Here is a 20682-nt window from a genome sequence, read left to right as displayed (position 1 = left end):
TAAGATGTGTTAAGAAGTAGTGGGTCTTGCATCTCAAGTTAACAGAGTTAGAAGAGATGTTTGTTTGTCTTCTACCTTCATTAATCTGTTCTGCAGAACCTTCACATACACGTATATGGGTCACTTTTATATATTGCAATAAACTCGCTCACTGCTAATATGTTATATATTTGAAACTAATATAAAGTGCTTTTGTACCTGAGCAATGCCCAGCAATGCAGCATCACTTTCTGCCAGCGAGGTGGTGGGCAACACAGAGCCATTAGAGTCATGGGACTGTGAAGCATTGACGGTAGGAGGGGAATCAGGGATCATGTCAGCAGGCCTTGCTTGGTTTAGCTGTGCCTCTGCTGGGACAGGAATTTCTGAAACTGGGACAGCTGGTTGTAGGGTTGGGAGAGTGGCAGATGGCTGTAGAGAAGAACGAGATGGACTTGGGGGGATTTGTGATGGTATAAAGGCAGCTTGGGAGTAATGAAGCTGCTCGAAACTCCCAGTAGCCTCTATGTGGGTCTGTGCCGGTGCATTTGAGTGTGTTTGTGACTGCATGGTAGTCTGTGTGTGTGTTTGAGCAGGAAGAGTTTGTTTCTGCTGGTTCTGGGACAAGGGTGGTAGACAAGAAACCACCTGACTGTACAGAGGTACCGTTCTAGCTTGGGTCTGAGGTACCTGACTGGGAGCAATGTTTACTGGGAGCATATGCTGGAGCACTGATTGAGGCTGACAAGGTTGTTGGTGGAGATCTTGTGGTAGAACAGCATTAGGGGGCAGAAGCTGCTGCACAGGTTGGGTCTGATGTTGATGGTGGAGTGGTTGCTGTTGCTGCACATGGTGGGCTTGAGGCTGTTGCTGCTCATGCTGTTGGGTAGCCTGAGGTTGCACTGGAGGCATGGGCTTCAAGACCGCCTGCATCGAGGCCACACTGACTGGATGTTGCTGAGCTTGGATGACTGGAGGAGCCTGCATTTGTGACTGGTTTGTCTGTTGTAAATAGCACTGCATTGATGAAGTGGCCATTGGGTTGATGGTAGGCGCATGTGACACCGGAGAAAGTACTGCTTGCTGATATTGCTGCACAGGTGGCTGTTGTTGTTGTTGTTGTTTCACAGGTTGTGTGAGGTCTAGTTGAAGAGACTGAATGGTTTGCGGACCGACAGGTGCTTGAGCATATTGTGTGGGCATAAGTGTAGAAGCAGCCGGCACTGTAGAATGCACAAGAGGAGCAGGTGCAGGTGACCCTACCATGACTTGACACTGGAGAGAAGTTGCAGCTTGAGGTGGTACCAATTGAGTTTGGGATGGAAGGGTTTGCCCTTGTGAGACTATTTGTGTCGGAGTTGGTACAAACGAATGAATGGGTTGTGGTGTAGGAACTTGTGTCGGAGATGTGATTTGTTGGGTCGGTTGTGGAACTTGCAGCTGGCCTGCTTGAATATGGCCTCCAATTGACTGTGGTGCAGGATGGCTTTGAGTCTGCAGGGGAATCTGACCATAAATTCCAGGGTCCCCTTGACTCTGGATTTGTACTTGCGCTGAAGGTTGAGCCGACATCTGAGGTGGTACCTGTTGCTGGATGAGTACTGGGGCTGGAACTTGACTAGGTATTTGAGCACTAACCATTTTTGGAACCGCTTGAACCAGGGTTGGAACTTGTAAATCTGCCAGAGAAGGTCTATGCGATGCCTGGGGAAGGATGGCTTGTTGCTGCTGAATCAAGACCTGTTGCTGCTCAGATTGTTGTTGAGAAAGATGAGGTTGAGGTTGTGGAGACATTATTTGTTGAGAGTGCTGCATTTGACTAATCTGCTGGACCATCTCAGGAGGCTGTGATTTCCCTAGGTGTGCCTGATCTACCAAAGCTGCATGTTGCTCTATATGCTGTTGCTGCATCAAAACTTGTTGCAGTTGTTTCTCGGCTTGTAGAGCTTGTTGTCGCTGTAATTCAATCTGGTGTTGTTGCATCAGAAGATGTTGCTGCATCTGTGACTCTCTCTGTTGTAGCAATGTCTGTTGTTGCTGCTCAGTCTGTTGTTGAAAAATCTGCTGCTGCAATTGTTGATCTGTCGGCTTCTGTAGTTGTGGCTGTTGCTGTAAAACATGTTGCTCTATCTGCTGAGGCTGCTGTTGCTGCTGGCGTAGTAAAGTTTGTTGCTGTTCAATGTGTGTCTGCTGTTGCATCTGCAGCAGTACCTTTTGCTCTAACTTTTGCTGCTGCTGAATGAGTGCTTGCTGCTGCTGCTGTTGTTGCTGCTGTTTAAACAAAGCCTGCTGTTGCTGCTCCAACTGTTGCTGATGTAAAAGCGCTTGTTGCTGCTTTAACTGTAGTTGCTGCTGCTGTTGAAGCAAAGCTTGCTGTTCCAGCTGTTGTTGCTGCAGAAGAGCCTGTTGTTGTTCACGTTGCTGCTGCTGCAATAGTGCTTGTTGTTGCTCCAGTTGCTGTTGCTGAAACAATGCCTGTTGCTGTTGTCTTTGTTGTTCCACCTGTTGCTGTAAAATGGCTTTTTGCTGCTGTTCTATTTGCTTTTGTTGCTGTAATGCTTGCTGCTGTTGCTCGATCTGTTGCTGAACTGCCAAGTTTTGTTGTTGCTGCAAAAGAATTTGTTGTTGCTCAACTTTTTGTTGTTGTTGTTGTGGCTGAATATAAACTTGTTGTTGTTGATGTTGTTGCTCCATTTGATTTTGCAAAACAGCCTTCTGTTGCTGCTCAATTTGTTGCCTAATCAGAAGTTGTTGTTGTTGCTGCTCCGTCAATTGCAATGGCTGCTGGATTGTTTGAAGTACCGGTGGCTGTTGTACCATGGTTTTTATCATGCCCTGCTCTTGTGAATCAGCTATTTGTTGCACATAAACTTGCGGTGCCTGTTGTTGCTGAGTCTGGTGTTGATATTGCTCTACCGAGGATTGTTGTACTGACAGCTGATACTGCTGTATCATAACTTGTTGTGGTTTGCTTGGAGGTTGTTGTATGTACACCTGCTGTTGTAGCTCACTTTGCTGTGGATTGCACATTGTTGGCTGGTTCTGCTGTGGCAATGGGATATATGGCTGCTGAGATGCACTGGAATGTGGTGGCTGTTCCTGCAGAACCACCTGGGGTTGTTCTATATTCTGTGGCTGTTGTAACAAAACGGCCATTTGTTGAACCTGGTCTGTCGGCTGTGGCAAGACCACAGTCTGGTGCTGCTGCTGCATTATATTTGCCTGCTTTTGTGGTGTTGCTTGCTGAATGTTCAGTTGCAGCGTTCCGGACAAATCTGACATCTCCTGCTGTTGCATCTGAACAATAGTTTGCTTGGGCAAAACATCAGTAGGTTGAACAGGAGCAATACTAGTTTGGGTCTGCATGGGTGGCATGTTGTTGCTTGCTGATGCTATGGGTTCTCCAGCGGGGATGGAGGAAGTGAGGACAGTCATGGGTGCCTGGGGTGATATTGGGGGGATGTATGACTGCGACTGTACAAGAGAACTGTGAGGAGTGGAAGCATCAGTGGGTCGGGAGTGTAACATTTGCGAGGATGTAACATCTGTTGCGTATGGTGGAAGGGGCTGGTGGGAAAAACACATTTGGAAATTATTTGGGAAGGATGGATAGGCCAGATCACGGAGTTGGGTAGCAAGTAGTGGTGGGAGGAAGAAAAAGAGAGAGCGAAGCATTAGTGCACTTCATTAATCATCCAAAGGAAACAAGACATTTAGGAAAGCAAAAGACATGAAACAACATTCTGCACGTGCAGTTATTAGGTTATTTTTAGACTGTTCATACTACGATCAATGCTGTTGTTTTTTGGTTATGCACCACCTCAGATCAGAGGGAGCTGTATTCTAAGAATGAAAGACATTACAGGTGGTGTTCAGGTCAGACCAATCCACCATTAAAGCTGTCTTATACTAAATGCAATTTTGAGCATAAAAAAAAAGGTTTTAAATCACATCAATGCATTCCTACTGGCAAATATTGTCCCTGCAATAGACCTTATTCAGAGCAGCGCCATGACAGGTATGAAAGCGAGGTTGTGAGGGATACTTACCTTGTTTTTAAAGGCATCCGCTGTAAAAAGCTGTATAAAGCCCCTAGATCACTACTAATTTTCCACAGATCATGTTGTCTGGATTTTTAGATTTTTTTGTCTACTGAAATTTCTTGGAAAGATATTTTTGCAGTGTTTTGTCAGCAGAAAAATCCCAAAACATTAAATAACAATACAACCCACTGAAGAGATGTACAGTATGCCTATCCCTCACAGCCTCACTATAATTCTTGTTAAAAATCAAGGATGGTGCTGCTGTGAATAAGGTCTATGCAGCAAGGGTTTTTGAATGACTGCAGTGCTTTCGTTCATGTATGCCAACTTGTTTGATGAAAACAAATGATACTTGATGTGAACAGCTGTGGGGCTATTTTTGCAGTCAGTTTGCTTTGATTCGTTGTTTTGCACTTATCTGTATACTAGATTTGACAAATGTCTTACTGTCTAGCACCATACAATTTTATATGACAATAAATTGAACTATGAATTATATTCTAGAAACAATTCATATTTACAATTCAAGGACTATATACAGTCAATACAACCATTATTTCTTTCAAATTATCAGCTCGTTTGGTTCAGCATACAGTGAGTGAATTTCAACAACAAATACGTTCTCTGGACCAAACATTAAAAATGTAGGTCAGTGAACATCGTGTAACTCAGCACATGACCTAAATCAAAGTCAGACTGCACAGATAGATATCTTTGGAAATTCAATTCAGTATTTCAGTAACACAGTGCCATGTCTATATATGGTCACTTATCAAAATATATGTTTTTTCTGTGCCATGTCTATATTTTGTCAAAGGCACATGACTTGAGGAGTGAAATACCCTAGCAGTCCCTCAACATATTCCTCTAAAATAACTTAACATTTGACACTGAATGAACCAAGTCTCCCTGGACTGATTTGCTTTAGATAATAATTATCGTGTCCAGTGCAACAGTGAACTGAGTGAAGAGAAAAACACACAGCAAAGCTGGACACAAGGGAGACAATCACCTGAGAATATTGTTGAGGCACACTAAATGGGACCTGTGATGCCATAGCGACTGGTTGAATGAAAGTCTGTGCCACAGGAATGTTAGGAGCCCCACCACCACTTTGGCCAATGGAAATGCCAGATATCCCACCATTCTGGCCAACAGGCACATTTGAAACCCCTCCGCTCTGACCAATAGGGAGCAGCTGGGGGTGAGATATAACCCCTGCTCCTTTCACTCTCTAAATAAAGGAAACAATTCTTATCTGACCAAAGAGTACATTCAGACAGCAATTACTTTTTTTTACTGTATAACAAAGGTTTCAAATGAGCAAGAATGGTGGTGATTTAGCAGCAGGGGATGTATGGCACTAGATAAGAAAATTGTTTCTGAAGTAGTGGTACTTACAGATGTGCCAGTGGGGTAGCTGGTTTGAGCATGAGCACATGGGTTCCCTGACTCAGGTACGGAAAAGGCTTGGCTTTGTCCACTGACAGCAGGAAGACTCTCACCCTCTGAATATGGAAAAGTAGACTGCCAAATCAACATTTATACACCAATTTGGGACAAATAACAGTTACAAGTGCCTGTTATATCATGTTAATAAGATTGTGATTCTAAATTAATTGTGCACCTGTGAAGCCCAATGCAGTCCCTTGCTGTTGGACATGTTGGTCTACTTCTGGCAGCTCCTCTGCCTCTCCCTGACCCCCAGCAGCTGCAGCAGCTCCTGTGCCCTGTGAGGAGGTGGTGCAGGAAGGATGAACATAGGAAAAGGAGGAGGTAAGGACTGTGGAGTCACGGCGGTCATCAAGACTTTGTTGTTGTTGCTGCTGAAGGAGCTGCTGTTGTCGCCGTTCACGGGACTTCTTAATTAGAGTCACCCTGTCTCTAATGGACTTCCCCACCACCTTAGCATCACTTTCATGGAAAAAGCCAGACTTCACCTATAAAAAAGCAATAGAAATGGAGAATTAATAAAAAAAAAGAGACAAGTTGTTTTAAAGAGATAGTTCACCCAAAAATAAAAACTGTCATAGTTTACATCGTTTTCATTTCATTCTAAACTTGATGCAAAAGCACCTTAGAAACAGAAAATGTAAAAAAATAAATAAATAAAAATCAGATGTTTTTGCCATTCGCTCCAGTCTTCTTTGACTGTGGTTTTATTGAAAAGAACAGAAGTGAATGATATTTAGTTTTATAAAAATAAAAAATAAACTTTTGTTTTTTGTGTTCTAAACAGAAGTCAAACATGTTTGGAATGACATGAGGACAGTATTTCCATTTTTAGGTTGAACTGTTCATTAAAACACAATAAATAGCACAAATTGTAGTTTCCATTATTTCTGTTTTTACAGATTTCTAAAAACATTTTTTCCTTCTATCTGTTTCTCACCATCTCCAGTGCAACTTCTTCGGCACTGTCATTCTCCAGGTCATAGCTGAACTCGATGGCCTCATTGTCCTTGTGCTTGCCTTTGAGTTTCTTTGGATCTTCAACCCAGATGCGCAGGGCCAGGCAGTCTTTGCAGCCACTATCTTCCTCTGCAAGCTCCACACGCACGCCGGTGTCCTCCGCAAAGAAGGCATGATTTAGAAGGTCCTTCACCGAGAGCCTAAGGGTGAAAAGAGTGAATTTAGATCACTTTGCATTCTTGCTTCACTTACACAAGAACTTCAACCATTTAAGTGCTTACCGCTCTAATCGGTTTTGGCGAATACAGCCCTCAATGATTTCTTTTACCTCAGGGTCATTTACTTTGTCAAAACTGGCAGGCTTGATACCCTGCACAGAGAGAAAATGTAGTGTGTTAATCCCCCACATGATTGTCAAAACACCTGGATGGTATGTGCATACAAAAATTGAGTGTTTAAATAATAATAATAAAAACAATAGGGTGAATTCACTAAGAATTAACTTTGCCTGCTGAGAGTGATGTTTATTTGTGAATCTTTGCTAAACAATATGCCTGGCTCACTTCCCAATATTGTATTAATATTGCAATAATTTTGTGAATTCACCCATTAATAATCTACAAATCAAGAGTCATACATAGACTTACACTGGTGACTTTGCGGTAGATCTGTGCAGCATTTTGGCATTCTGAATATGGGTACTCTGAGGTAGCCATTTCTAGCATGCACATGCCAAAGGCATAGACATCTACTGACTCGTCATAGTGCTCCTCGTACATCTCTGGGGCCATGAATTCCGGAGTACCTAAGAAACCAATACAACATTCATTTGACATCCTATCTCTTTTGGCATCTGTTTGTCATTTTTGCTATCTTTGTCTTCTGTTGCTATGATTAAAAACAACTACTTTTTTCCTTGACAACAGCCAATCAATGCACAAATAGTCACGACAATTTCTGAAGTCTATAAATGTGCATATTTGAGACTTTTTTTATATCTCAAACAAGCCTAAACGAGTGCAAATCATTTCCCTCAGATTCAACTGCAAAACACAAGTATATAATCTTTAAAACAATCAAGAAGGCTTGATCTCACAATTACTGAAATTCAAATGAAGGATTTTAGCCGCTGCAAGCAGAAATCATCATCTATGCAGCACCCTGGTGCTTTCACGGATACTGCTAATCATGATAGCCTTTGCAGAGACCTCTATCTTAGTAAGACTTCAATAATTGACTACTTTTTTCCAAATATGCTGCTGCTGGGAGTGTTCAGGTTTACCTTGTTAAAAAGAGCAATGCTATAAATTGGAAATGTTGCTTCCTTTATTATGTTTGTACTAATGTGAATATCTGGTGTGCTAACTTTCTTCTCAGTAAATATTAAAAAAATCAATAGGTATTGACGTTTTAAAAACGTCAGTACCAATTGATTTTTTAAATATTTGCTGAGAAGAAAGTTCTTATCATTTCTATTGCACATATTGCGGTCAATAATGTGGAACAGTGCTCTTTAGTTAGCTCCAACATGGCATTACAAGTTAAGATAGCTAAAGAGCAAAGGAAGCAAGAATACCTTTTCTTGGATCCTTGACAGTAGGGCTTGGCGATAAAACGGAAAAGATAATTATCACAATATAATTTTCCTCGATAAACGTATAACAAAAGTTTCATAAGTGTTTGATATAATGTTTATGCAGGATGCAAATAATGCTGCGCATGCGTGTTGCAGAACATCGCACTGGTGCCAATACCAATTTGCCTAACTGATAAGCACCCTCAATTCTGTTTCATCTGAGAAACATTAAACCATAAACGTGCCAAAAGTGGAACGAAACAGAGCTGCTCATTTGAACCGCACCACACAGAACATTTATCAGCTTGGCTCAAAACACACTGCAGTGAGCTTAGAGCGAATGTATTTACGCGCTGACCGTCTCGATCACTTGCCCACTAAACAGCGCTGTGAGATCCAGTGAGAAGCGTTTGAGTTCGGTGCAGAGTTCTCCCATACAAATCACAAATCAAATGCCTCGTGATTTAAACTAGTTTAAAGCCAGATGAAACAGCGCCAATATTTTCGCCAACGCTGACGTGTAAAACAGGAGAAATGTTGAGCCACAAAAAAACAGTTAGAAAGCTTTTCACAAGTCGCCAACATTTACCATTATTTACAGTAGTAACACTAACTGAAACCATGGTATTCTGGCATAAATGTAGTTTATTCATATTGTTTTTATAATATTAATGTAGACACTGAATGTAGGCTATTAAAGGAGTAATGGAATATAATTACAGGATTTTTTGTTATTAAGTTATAGTTTAGCAGTTTTTGTGCATTTTTATAATACTAAATGTCTTTAGGCTACTGTTTTTCATAACAAATACCATAGAAACAATATAGTTACTAATTACCATGGTAGTAAGGGTCCAATGTGTGATTTTTCAGTTGGATTTTTCCCCGTGGTTGACATGGTCTAAATACTAGGGGTGTTGAAATTAATCGTTGCATCGATGCATCGCAATGCGGATGTGGACGAGTAATAGACCATAATCGATTATAGTCTACTGCCGTGTCTCTGACGTCATTCGTCACATACGTGCTTCTCTCGCTAGCGTAAAATGGCGGAGGTAGGCGAAACAAAAAAATGACAAATAAAAAATGCACCCAACTATTTAAAAATTTACAGCGTGAGCTTGAGTGTGTGCGTGCGCATGTGAGGCTGCGAGCGTGGCTACATGCGTGTGTGTGCGCGCGAGTTGAGTGCTAGTATGTGTGCACGCGAGTGTGTGTGAGCGTTATTATAACTTAAGTACACGACATTTTCAAGCGTTTTTTTTTATTATCTAGTGTTTGTTCTAAATGGTCCTGTCGAATCGAATCGTTGACATGATAGTCGTAATCGAATTGAATCGTTAGACGAGTGACGATTCACACCAGTACTAAATACTATGCAAAACATAATTTTACCCAATAAAAATGAGGTTGTTACAATTTTTACAGATGTTTTTTTTTAATGAACATAAATTTACATCTGCATCCAAACTCAAGTTACTGTACAATCGCCCAGCCCTACTTGATAGTCATCGTAATTACAGCCACCAGTGTGGAAGACCTGCACCCATTCAGGAAAAGTGTCTCACCAAAAGGCTATAAAGGAGTCCATCACATATCAAAGAATAACTTCTACTATACACAGGAAACAAAAAAAAAATTAACAGACCTATGACACTCTTGGCAAAAGATGTCCGCATGAGGGTGGCAAGGCCCAGGTCACCAATTTTCACTGATCCGGTTGGACCTGTGATGAAGATATTGTCACACTTGAGGTCACGGTGCACAATGGGTGGCGTACGCGTGTGTAGGAACTGAAGACCCTTTAGGATTTGCCTGCACCAGCTGCGTAGAACCTTGGGCTTCATCACCTTAAAGCGCTTAAGGTACCTGAAGCACAGGAAAAACAGTCATGAGATCATAATAAAGTAAGAAGTTTGCAACCTTACTGGATGTTGATCATTTGATAAATAGAATGAATCTTGGCAGCAACAGCCTTCAAAAAGAGTACCATTTTGCACTTATACCAGAAAAAGCTGACAAGTAGGCCAGATTTATAAACAAATTGAATAGGATAATGACAGAATATGGTGCAAAACATTGATCGTTTACAGCCAGGGCCGTAGCTGGGGTATCCGGGGCCCTGGTGCAGGTTGTTGGGTTTCTGATGGGGTGCTGGTGGGAGGGGTTGGGGGTTAGTTTCATCCCCATGAAATTGTGTTACAGCGGGGGAGAGGGTGTTGTCCCCCTCAGTTGAAATCGTGTTCCAGGGGGCTATTGTCCCAAATTATTCTATATCTATATCTTTATTTAAATTATTTTATATCATTGTTATATATCAATAGCATTTTTGATACCACAGGGAAAACTGCCATATATACTGCCATACAGATAATTTGTAATACATACAGGAGGTGCATACAGCACAGGGAGGCTTTATTTGAATCGTTGAACTATGTTTCCAAAAAAAAAGACAAGTAAACTGTCAGTAATGAAATAAGAAAAAATAAACGATAGAATAAAGAGAAAACTTAAATAAACATGGTTTTAAGATGGGTCTAACAGCAGTATTCAGGTAAGAAATACTACAGAAATCAAAGTAATCAAATTTAAATGAGTATGTACTCAAGTATGTACTTTTGCTCGGCAAAAAGGGCATTTTGACATTATTTTGTATGTATTTGATCGTTTAAGGAGGATAATAAGCCACGCAAAATAAGTCAATTTGGTACTCGCAAGCTGTTTGAGAAGAGGCTTTATGAGAGGGCGAAACCTGCGGGAATGACTAAAATGATGCGCAATACCCGCAACCCTGAGCCGAAATTCAGGACATGTAAAACCTACACTATTCAACCCAATTCAACAGGAGTAAATGAGATGAGTGAGTGAGAGGAGGTCGTTGTGTGTCAAACTTTCAATTCGCCGCCGGAGAGAAGGGAGAGTGAGAATGCACAGCTGGTATCTATGTATCGATACCACAGAAAAGGAGTAGGCCTATTGGAGCCATTTCAGAATCGATACTTATCGAAATATCTATATTTTTGACAACACTACTATCAATCTATCTATCTATCTATACACACACACAATACACAACATAATATTATCATATTTATTATATTCATATTAACGTATTCAAATCACAAAGAGATAAAAATACAAATGTAATGATACACACGTTTTGAGTGTTCCTGATGTCATGAGCTCAGTCACTAGGACGATGCACTTCTTGCCTCTAAGAACAGACTCCCAGGAGTCATAGAAACGCACAATGTTGGGGTGCTGTAGACCCTTCAGCATTTCAGCCTCCTCTTTAAACCGCTGCTGCTCCGCCTTGGTCAGCTTTCGATCCTGACACATAAACAAGCACAAAACATTAAATACAGTATTAAATGTAAAATACAGTCTGTAATGATTTAAAATTCCATTAAATTGGTTTAACTCTTGCTGGTCTAAATCTTCACTTCACAATAAAAACTTAAAATCCCACTGATTGGGACAGAAAGAGGAAAAAAGAAGATTAACTAAACCACAGACATGTCTGAACCAATTATGACTGTACTTTTGAGCATAAATGAAATGCAGCTCTTGATTCAACATCCTCTTCATGAAAGATATAATTATGTCCACACCCAAAAGTGCTCTCGACTGTCCTATTAATCATGTTAATGACCAAGTCATAAATATTATTAACTATTCTGTGATTTCATATAAATGTGATTTAAATTATCACAGCAAAGTACTCATAAATTATATTGTATTGCCTCATTAATTATGAATGTCAGCATACCATGATAGCACAGCACACATCCAGTCACTTGCTGCTGAGAGAAAATGAGTTCCCCTTTAAAAAATGTGCTGCGAGAGAGGAATGTTCAAAGCTTTGTATCCATTCAGTTTTACTGCAAGAATGTAACCCTCCCAAATATGCTACGTTATGTCGGTCATCAGCGAATCTGCCATCTTTGGTGGTTTCAATACAGCACTGTGGCAGGTGGGGTGAAGGGAGAGATATTTGGAGGTGTATTCCGACGGCTGATGATCACAGCAAAATGTTTGGTTCACCATTGGCGCATACACTCAGCACAGCTTCATAGACAGTACACTACCAATCAATGGTCACCAGGTGGCGCTGGCAAAAAGGAGATGTGTGGCAGGGAGGCAACACCCAGCATTAGCCTAAAAATCACATTTCGGCCACAACGGCCACCATGGCCAGATTGCCCCAGTGTGGCGGATGTTGATTAAATCCCTTCGCTGGCACACAGTTGGGGGAAAATGCCACACTGCCAACACCAAGCACACACTCACTCCACTGACGAACAGCACACACATGCTTATGCAGACATGCAACATTGCATGATTAACTATGCTCACTCTGAGCAACCCCACGATACTAATAAAACAATATTAATGCATCAAGGCTTCGTCAAATATAATGCATTCGTTTTTAAAGAAACAGTTTGCCTAAAAGTGAATATTCTGTCATCATTTACTCACTCTTTAGTCAACCTAGTCTAAACCTGTATGACTTTCTTTCTTCTGTGGAACACAAAAGAAGATATTTTGAAGAATGTTTCAAATGTCTGTCCATACAATGAAAGACAATGGGTACTAAAACTACATTGGACCCCTATGACTTCCATTGCACGGACAAAAAACACTAAAACATTTCTTATAAAACATATTTTGTGTTTCTCAGAAAAATAAATTAAATCAAGTTTTGAAACACCATGAGGGTGAATAAATTGTGACAGAATGTTCATTTTTTGGATGAACTATACCTTTAAGACAAGCTGTTCTTTGTCTCTTTTCTCCACTAAATCTGAACAGATGTTAAAACAAGCACCCAAAAAAGGCTTGTAATCTTTAATCTGCAAGATGATGAAACATCTCTCCGGTTTCTGATTTCATAGACAAAAAAAAAAAATATCGTCTGTCTAACTGTGATAATCTACATTTGGTTCTCAATGGTCATTTGGTACATGTATATTAATACAAAAAGAAGTATTGAGATTCATTGGCTTTCTGAGTGTTTGTCTGTGTGACCTACATGGATAAAATAAAATCAAAGATGTCTGGGTCAAAGGCCACAACAATAGTTACGTAAGCAACAGTAAAATAAACAACCAAATAAAAGCAAAGAATTCCAGCTTTCACAGCTCAGCAAACTCACTGCATGAGATTTATGAGACATAATCTTACTTTAATTTCTGTAAACAACTTTGCAATGGCCTGCTGTCTATGCATCAACAAAGAGGGCTAATTTCTGGAGGTTGTTTTGTGGCATACAATCTGATTTGCCATGTAATGAGGTTTCTCTCTCGTTAAACTTTCATCTGTATATCATGTCATCCTCTCTCCTCTGCTCCCTCCTTCTCTCTTAAGCAATCAACTACCTAGATGCTACTTTGAGGAAGTATTCTGTGAAAGCTGAGGCCTCTTGTTTTCTTTTCCTCCTTTCTATGCCAGTAAGTAATGCGTAGGCCCAAAACCAATCGGCCCGCAGAACCGTGACGAAAGCGCTGCATAATCCAAACACCAGTCATTCACAAAATGTTTTGCATACATTAGCATTCAAAAGTTTGGGGTCAGAGTTTATTTGTAAAGACATTCTTACTTTTATTCAGCAAAGGTGCATTATAAATGTCTTTAGTGTCACTTTCAGTAAAAAAAATACTGCTCTTTTGAACTTCCTTTACATCAACTTTCTATTCATTCAAGAAACCTGAACAAAAAAAAGTAAAAGCTTCCACACAAAAAGAGAAAGTTAAGCTGCACAACTGTTTTCAACATTGAATCATTGATAATAAGAAATATTTCTTGAGCACCAAATCAGCATATTAGAATGATTTCTGAAGGATTAGCCTATGTGACATTGAAGACTGGAGTTTTATATTGTAATAATATTAATTCACAATATTACCATTTTTATTGATCAAAAAATGCAGAATGGTGAGCATAAGGGACTTCTTTCAAAAACATTTTTTTTTTTAAATTAACCTCAAACTTCACTTATCACCTTCCGCATTTAGCTAATTTGAAAATGCTTTCAGCTACCAATAAAAAGCAGTAGACTTCAATTGCAATTCAATGAGTCATATGATTCCAAAATGATCCTAAATCAATTCTGCAAGAACTCTTCAGCAGCAGTGTAAAGGAACAAAATATTTGTCAAGGTGTCTCCTTGCTAATTCTGTGTGAAGGTTGAATAATATTATTAATAATAATAATAATAAATATAAAAATATATATTAAATAATATACATAATATATATACATCTAAAAATATATATTAAATAATATACATAATATATATATATATATATATATATACATCTAAAAATATATATTAAATAATATACATAATATATATATACATCTAAAAATATATATTAAATAATATACATAATATATACATATATATATACACACACACACACACACACACACACACACACACGTCTGCTTTGATCAAACAATCAAAACAGAACAAAATTCTGCAGTAGTATTTTCTGTGTAGATTCTATGTGGTGTTAACCCTTAATCGCTGTTTGGGGTCAAAATGACCCCAATGGACTTTTCCTTCATTTTTTAAAAGTGTTACCTTCATCGCAGGGGCATGAAACTCTGTGACTTTTCCTAAATAATCTATCTAAACATGCACAAAAAAACTGGGCTTGATTTGGTTGTTCTAAAGGTGTGTAAAAAAAATTTTACCATTTAAGCTGTTCGGGGTCAAAATGACCCCACATTGAAAATGAATGGGAAAATGAAAAAAATGACTTTTTTTTATTTTGTTTGTCAATAAAATAAAAGTAAATCCATTATAAATCTGAAAATTTTTACAAATAAACCAAGGTCTGGTCCTAGAGCATAAATAAAAAGTAGAACGAACTTTCTATCTCATACACACACACACACACACGCACACAAACACACACATGTATGTGACTGCAACAGAGAGCATTTTTACAGAAATTGGCAAATAAAATAAACAAAACTGGCATAAATCTAAAAGAATGTACATATAAATCAAGGTCTGGTCCTAGAGCATAAACCCAAAGTGGAATAAACTTTCTATCTCATACACACACACACAAACACACACAAACACACATGTATGTCACTGCAACAGAGAGCATTTTTATAGAAATTGGCAAATAAAATCAACTAAACTGGCATAAATCTGAAAAATGTCACATATGCAACATGGAACAAGCTTGCCCCCCACCCCCCACCCACACACACACACACATACACACACACACACACACACACACACATTACAGTCATGTCATAGTGGTGACTTGTAAATGTATGTATAATAATTTGCAAAAGCAAGATAATTCAAAATATATCAGAAAACAACAACAAATTATAACTCTGACAAAACTACATATTTTTTATGTATTTCAAAATGTTTAAATAAATATTCACGAAATATATATCATAAAGTTGTGAGGAGAAGTTTAAGCATCAAGAAAAATGCAGTGAAAATGAATGAGTCTCTATGGCCCTCTATTGGATATATGTGGTCATTGCAATTTCTTTCTTTAATTATAATTTCTAAAGTTTTTCCACAAACCAGCAGATGTCAGTATTCTATCCCTAACACATAGAGCAATGTCCAAAAACTATTTAGATTTAATTAAGATCATCATTTAAGTGATTTTTTCTTTAAAATATCTTTTTTCATGAGACAATTTATGGCCTAGTTATGTAATTGTGCAGTAAATAGTTTAAAAACTTCAAAATTTCCACAAAAACACAGCATAAATGTATAGTTGAGAAGTAAATAAAAAAAATGATATATAGTTTTCCATATAAAAAATTATATTTCCTTATGTAATCGCTCTTTAAAAGTTTGGGGTCATTTTGACCCCAAACAGCTTAAGTGTTGTCCTTTTTTAACAGCGATTAAGGGTTAAATGCTCCTGTGTATGCTTGTTTGTACAGTGCAAGCATACTTCTTCATTGTATAAATTCCACTGTGAATATGCGTTCAGTGCCATTTTTGCAGCGTTGCACAGCACATGGCATGGCACTTATCTGTAATGTTTGGCCCTGTGTAAGCATTTTCAATAACCAGAATTATTAATAATTAATTTAAATTCCGATGAATCTGAGGATCGATCCAGAATCGTTTAGGAAAGCATTACGATGCATCAGGATCTAAATTTTTCCCCCACCTCTTGCATGTATACAGATTTAGTGCTGGCATAGTCAAGGTTGCAACCAAATATATTAGACTGGTGTGACCAAATGTTTCAGTTTAAGACTGTGGACAAAAAAACAATACTGATTTAAAAGGTTTCTCTTTCCTATTTTTCAAAGAAACTATCAACATAAAGCTTCTAACAGTTACAAACAAACCGACACAAGTACCACCCTATTCCTTGAACTTTGACTGATTATTTCCAGTGCTTTAACAAGGTATCTTTGTGTTGACAGATGCTTCCTGTTTTGTGGTGCACTGAAAATTCGTGCTGAGCTCTGTATTTTGTGGTTGAAAGCTAACATGAGAGCATCTGTGCATGTGTGTGCGGGTGTTTGTCTGAGCATCCGCGTGCAGCCCTGAACGCTGAGTTAGTGTCTAAGACTGTCTCGTAAGGGCGCCTCTGTCTGTCTGAGTTTCACCGGTCCTTTGCCCTCTTCATACAGCACTGTCTTGACCTTCCATTAAAACATTATGTTCAGCAATAGCTAGGAGAAAGTCATTAGTCACATCATGCAAAACCAAACGGACAGTGTTTTTGCTCTCAAACTATTGTCCGGTTGACATTTCCCAAGGAATAACAGTTAAAGGATTAGAACCTGCACCATTTGGATTTCAAAACCCTAGACCTTGACCACATCATAAACTGTATTATGAGATGTTGAAAGTCACCAGAAATTAAATTACATTTAAAACAAAACAAAAAGTTTAGTTCACTAAATTTGCACTGTAGCTTGGTAATGATATTGAGTTTGGATTGCTAAAAGGTGTTCAATATCTATGGCTTATTAGTCAGTAGTCACACAAACGGCGGCACACAATGAAACGAGAAACAAACCGGTCAGGCAACCTGTCAACCACACTTTAAACATTATGCAAGTTGAGTTCCCATGCTGAAGATGTATCTGCTCAGTTTGGCAACGTGTTTGTTCAGTTGTCAGGTGAGGCTGCAGTCGCTCAGGCTACTGTAAACAGCATAAAGCCTAAGCCAGCCTGACCCTTTCCACAAAAAGAAACACTCAGGACCTGTCACCTGTTCAGCCTGAAAAAAGTCCCACAAAAACATTATGCATAAATGCTTGCTGAGCTACCACTTGTGCTGATGAAACATAGAAAGAGAAAGTATGCATTAGACAACACTGTGTACATCATGGCTTTTAAATTGAATTAGCTCTGCAATCCATGTTCACTTATTTAACTGAATTCTCTGATCCCTATGGATGTGTAAAGCAATCATGACTATCATCTTTTTATTATTGTGCTAGTCGATACGCCTTATGGGTTTAACTTCAATGAAGAGAAAAGGGAGGGTGAATGATCAGCTGCTCATATTACTAACACATTCACTGTAATTTAGCAGCATGGCAAAAGCAACATAATACCCACTAGTTCAATGCACTGCAATGAAGATGCATGCCTGTCAGTGTATGTGTGTGCGTTAGTGATAAATAAGACAACCAGAAACATTTCGATTTTAACTGAGCAATCCTCTAAAAACAAATCAATTCAATAATATGAGTAACTGGTTGCATGTCAGAATTACTCAAATATATTAGGCTAACTCCTCAAAAGTCTAATACCTAGAACAGAAATTAATACATATTACTCAAAGAATCACATATTTCAGAAATAACTGAACAGACTGATGCTTGTGTAATAACAAATTTAGTCATCATGTATATCTAGGGCTGCAGCTAACGATTATTTTGATAATAGATTAATCTGTCGATTAATTTCTGATTAATCGGATGAAAATCTAAAAATGATACATTAAAAATATTTTTTAAATTACAATTTTTAATCCATGATTTTAAACAATTGTATTCCATATCCTGCCAAATGCTGTCCTCCAAACAATATGCAATATAAAGCATATGAAAACAAATATAATGAATTTATGGCTATGCTGTACATTATAAGAAAAAAAGGGTTAAAATACAAACATTACATTATAAACCTAAAAACAAGTAATTGCTTACTATTTTAAAGCAGAAATTAAAACAACTAAATTAAAAAAATGATAAACAAAAACAAAAGCACAAACTGTTAACTTGTACAGGGTATGAACAACACACACATTTACTCGTCTGATCAAAGTAATTATATTACATTTAACAATAGTGCCTTTACTGTTACTGCTCTCAAATATGATTACTTATGTTACATGTAGAATTTTAAAACTTCGCTTAAATTCTAACAAAACATATTTTAGCAATATGTGTATTTAAGTCAGAATTACTGAGCTCCTTTTCTATTGAGCTCTGTCTGTTTGATGTGTATGTGCGCACCGTAAACATGTTACTAGTCGACTAATGGCTTACATAAATGACTAAAAAAAAAGACTTTTTTTTTTAAGATGAATGTTATATAGTTATTTCTTAACATACAATTGTTTTAATGTATTATTAATTTGCAATTATTTTAATAAAGTACTTTTTTTATACAATTTATACAAGTAGGCCTAATTTAATAAATATAAATTATAATATATAATATAAAAATGCATCAATTTAAGCAGTCAGTAAACTCTTTAACTAAAATGTAACTGAATAATCGTTTTAGAATCAGATCGGATTGCGAGGTGCCAAAAGATTCTCACCCTCACTGAACACACACCATATGTCTGAATGTGATCCTACTGAACATTGAGGACACTGACCTTTTGCACAGACGGGGCAAAACGCCAGTGGGTTGTCTCTATTTTTAATAGAGGGTTCAGAGCTCTGCCATCAGAAGGAAGATGTTCACACAGAGTCATTGCCTCAGTTTCTCTTTTACTCAGAGCCACATTATGTTACTGCATGTCTGACACTAAATTTGACAACAACTGATGGGGTGAAAAGTTCTGCTGCACTCACAGTACATTACTCTGAATTAAATGAGTTTAGACTGGGACAGAGAGAGAGAGAGAGAGAGAGAGAGAGAGAGAGAGAGAGAGAGAGAGAGAGAGAGAGAGAGAGAGAGAGAGAGAGAGAGAGAGAGAGAGAGAGAGAGAGAGAGTACGATTTAGTACTGTGAAAAAGCTCTTATTTCTGACTAACAGTATGTTTCTTCATTATGGACCTTTTGGCCAACTGTCTGGCTAAAATAACAGGATTCACATGATGCTACAAAAAAATAAGTAAAATCACTTAAATCTTGTCATTGCATTTTGTGACCACCGCTTCCAGATCCCATGACTCTTCAACAAGACCCACATCTAGACTGAAGTAAAAACTACAGAAGAGCCGAATCCCTTCCATATCAGTAGCAGTACATATATGAATATGATTATTCATATTGTTTTATAGCTGATTAGTGTTTCAGCTAGTGCTGCTCGTCTGTTTTTACTCTTTGTAAAATGTCTAAATCAAACCATTTTTCTATGGTCTGGAGAGTTTTGTTGTGGCAGGAGCTGAGCTGGGGCAGACTGGTCTGGTTTGGGCTGCTTACATTCAGCCAGTTGTGTTTCTGCGTGAGTTGTGCTGTCTGTGCAGGCTTTTTGTTCAGGCCTGACAGGCACCCACTGTAATTAACTCCCTGGATCACCCTGTATACTCAATCGCACGGCCAGATAGAACATCCCTCCAACACTGTACGCCCCACACACACACATAAATTTGTGTGTGTGGGGTTAGGTTAGGTTAGGACCAAATGTGCCCACTAGTAAACACTGAAAACTCACTGTTGGGGACAGCGAATGGTCCCGGTGAGGACAATGTCTTAATAAACACAATTAATAATGTCTTAATGAATACGTAAAACTGCATATCATAACTAAAAATGCCAACTCAGACAGACTTCTCTCTCAGATCATTTAATCCTCTTAAACCCTGCACCTTTCTTACAATTGACTGCAAATGTTTAATATACGAGTGTGTGGGATGAGGTTCTGATGGGCCTTTTCGAGGAAGGAGATTAGGTCTTGATTAGCTAATGAAATTAATAAATATCAGATAAGTTGCACATAAGTGATAATGCTGTAAACAGCATAAGTTCACATTTGCTCATGTGCTGATGATAAACAGACTTTTAGCTTTTAAAGCTTTTAAAGCTTTTAAAGCTTTTAAAGGTAAGGTGTCATTAAAGGATATGCTGGCCAGACCAAACCATCTTCAACAAACAACCTGGAGGCTGTGGAAGAATATCCGTCTAGCCAGCTCTGCTCGCCTTGTTTAGCTGCAAAAATAGCCAAATTTACATTACAGGGTTATGCGCTTGTCCAAGTCTGGATCCAGGCCATTTAATAGAGAACAAAATTGTCACCGAAATGACAGAACAACATGCCTTCTAACCATCAGTACTGCTCTTACTGGCACCCAGTACAAATCTGTTTGGACTCAGTGAGGTCGTAGAGAGTTGCACTGTTCTGAAATAACCTGAGCTGTCCTTGTTGTCCTTATATCAAAGGAAAATGAATGTAAGAAACAGGAAAGAATCAGAATCAGAATTAAAAGTGAAAGCAATCCAGTCCTCACCTCAGCTGACATGAACAG

At 38.6% G+C, this 20682-nt stretch overlaps 1 protein-coding gene across 7 annotated transcripts in view; it reads right to left on the bottom strand.

The window, feature by feature from the left end:
- wnk3 (WNK lysine deficient protein kinase 3) overlaps positions 1 to 20682 on the bottom strand; it is a 55193-nt gene that overhangs the window by 12704 nt on the left and 21807 nt on the right. For 6 of the 7 annotated variants that reach the window (XM_079848167.1, XM_079848169.1, XM_079848168.1 and 3 more), the window contains exons 3-11: positions 11168 to 11340; positions 9659 to 9879; positions 7082 to 7239; positions 6716 to 6804; positions 6415 to 6634; positions 5650 to 5962; positions 5424 to 5530; positions 5035 to 5256; positions 199 to 3546 (exon numbers count right to left, since the gene is read on the bottom strand). In XM_079848167.1, the coding sequence (XP_079704293.1) occupies positions 199 to 3546; positions 5035 to 5256; positions 5424 to 5530; positions 5650 to 5962; positions 6415 to 6634; positions 6716 to 6804; positions 7082 to 7239; positions 9659 to 9879; positions 11168 to 11340 (4851 nt within the window). The remainder of the gene's footprint in view (positions 1 to 198; positions 3547 to 5034; positions 5257 to 5423; positions 5531 to 5649; positions 5963 to 6414; positions 6635 to 6715; positions 6805 to 7081; positions 7240 to 9658; positions 9880 to 11167; positions 11341 to 20682) is intronic. The other variant, XM_079848171.1, reaches the window with a different exon arrangement.

Source organism: Squalius cephalus, assembly GCF_949319135.1.
Source record: "Squalius cephalus genome assembly, chromosome: 18".
Classification (NCBI taxonomy): domain Eukaryota; kingdom Metazoa; phylum Chordata; class Actinopteri; order Cypriniformes; family Leuciscidae; genus Squalius; species Squalius cephalus.
Note: the sequence above shows the minus strand (reverse complement) of the source record. Positions and strands in the feature narration are given on the sequence as shown.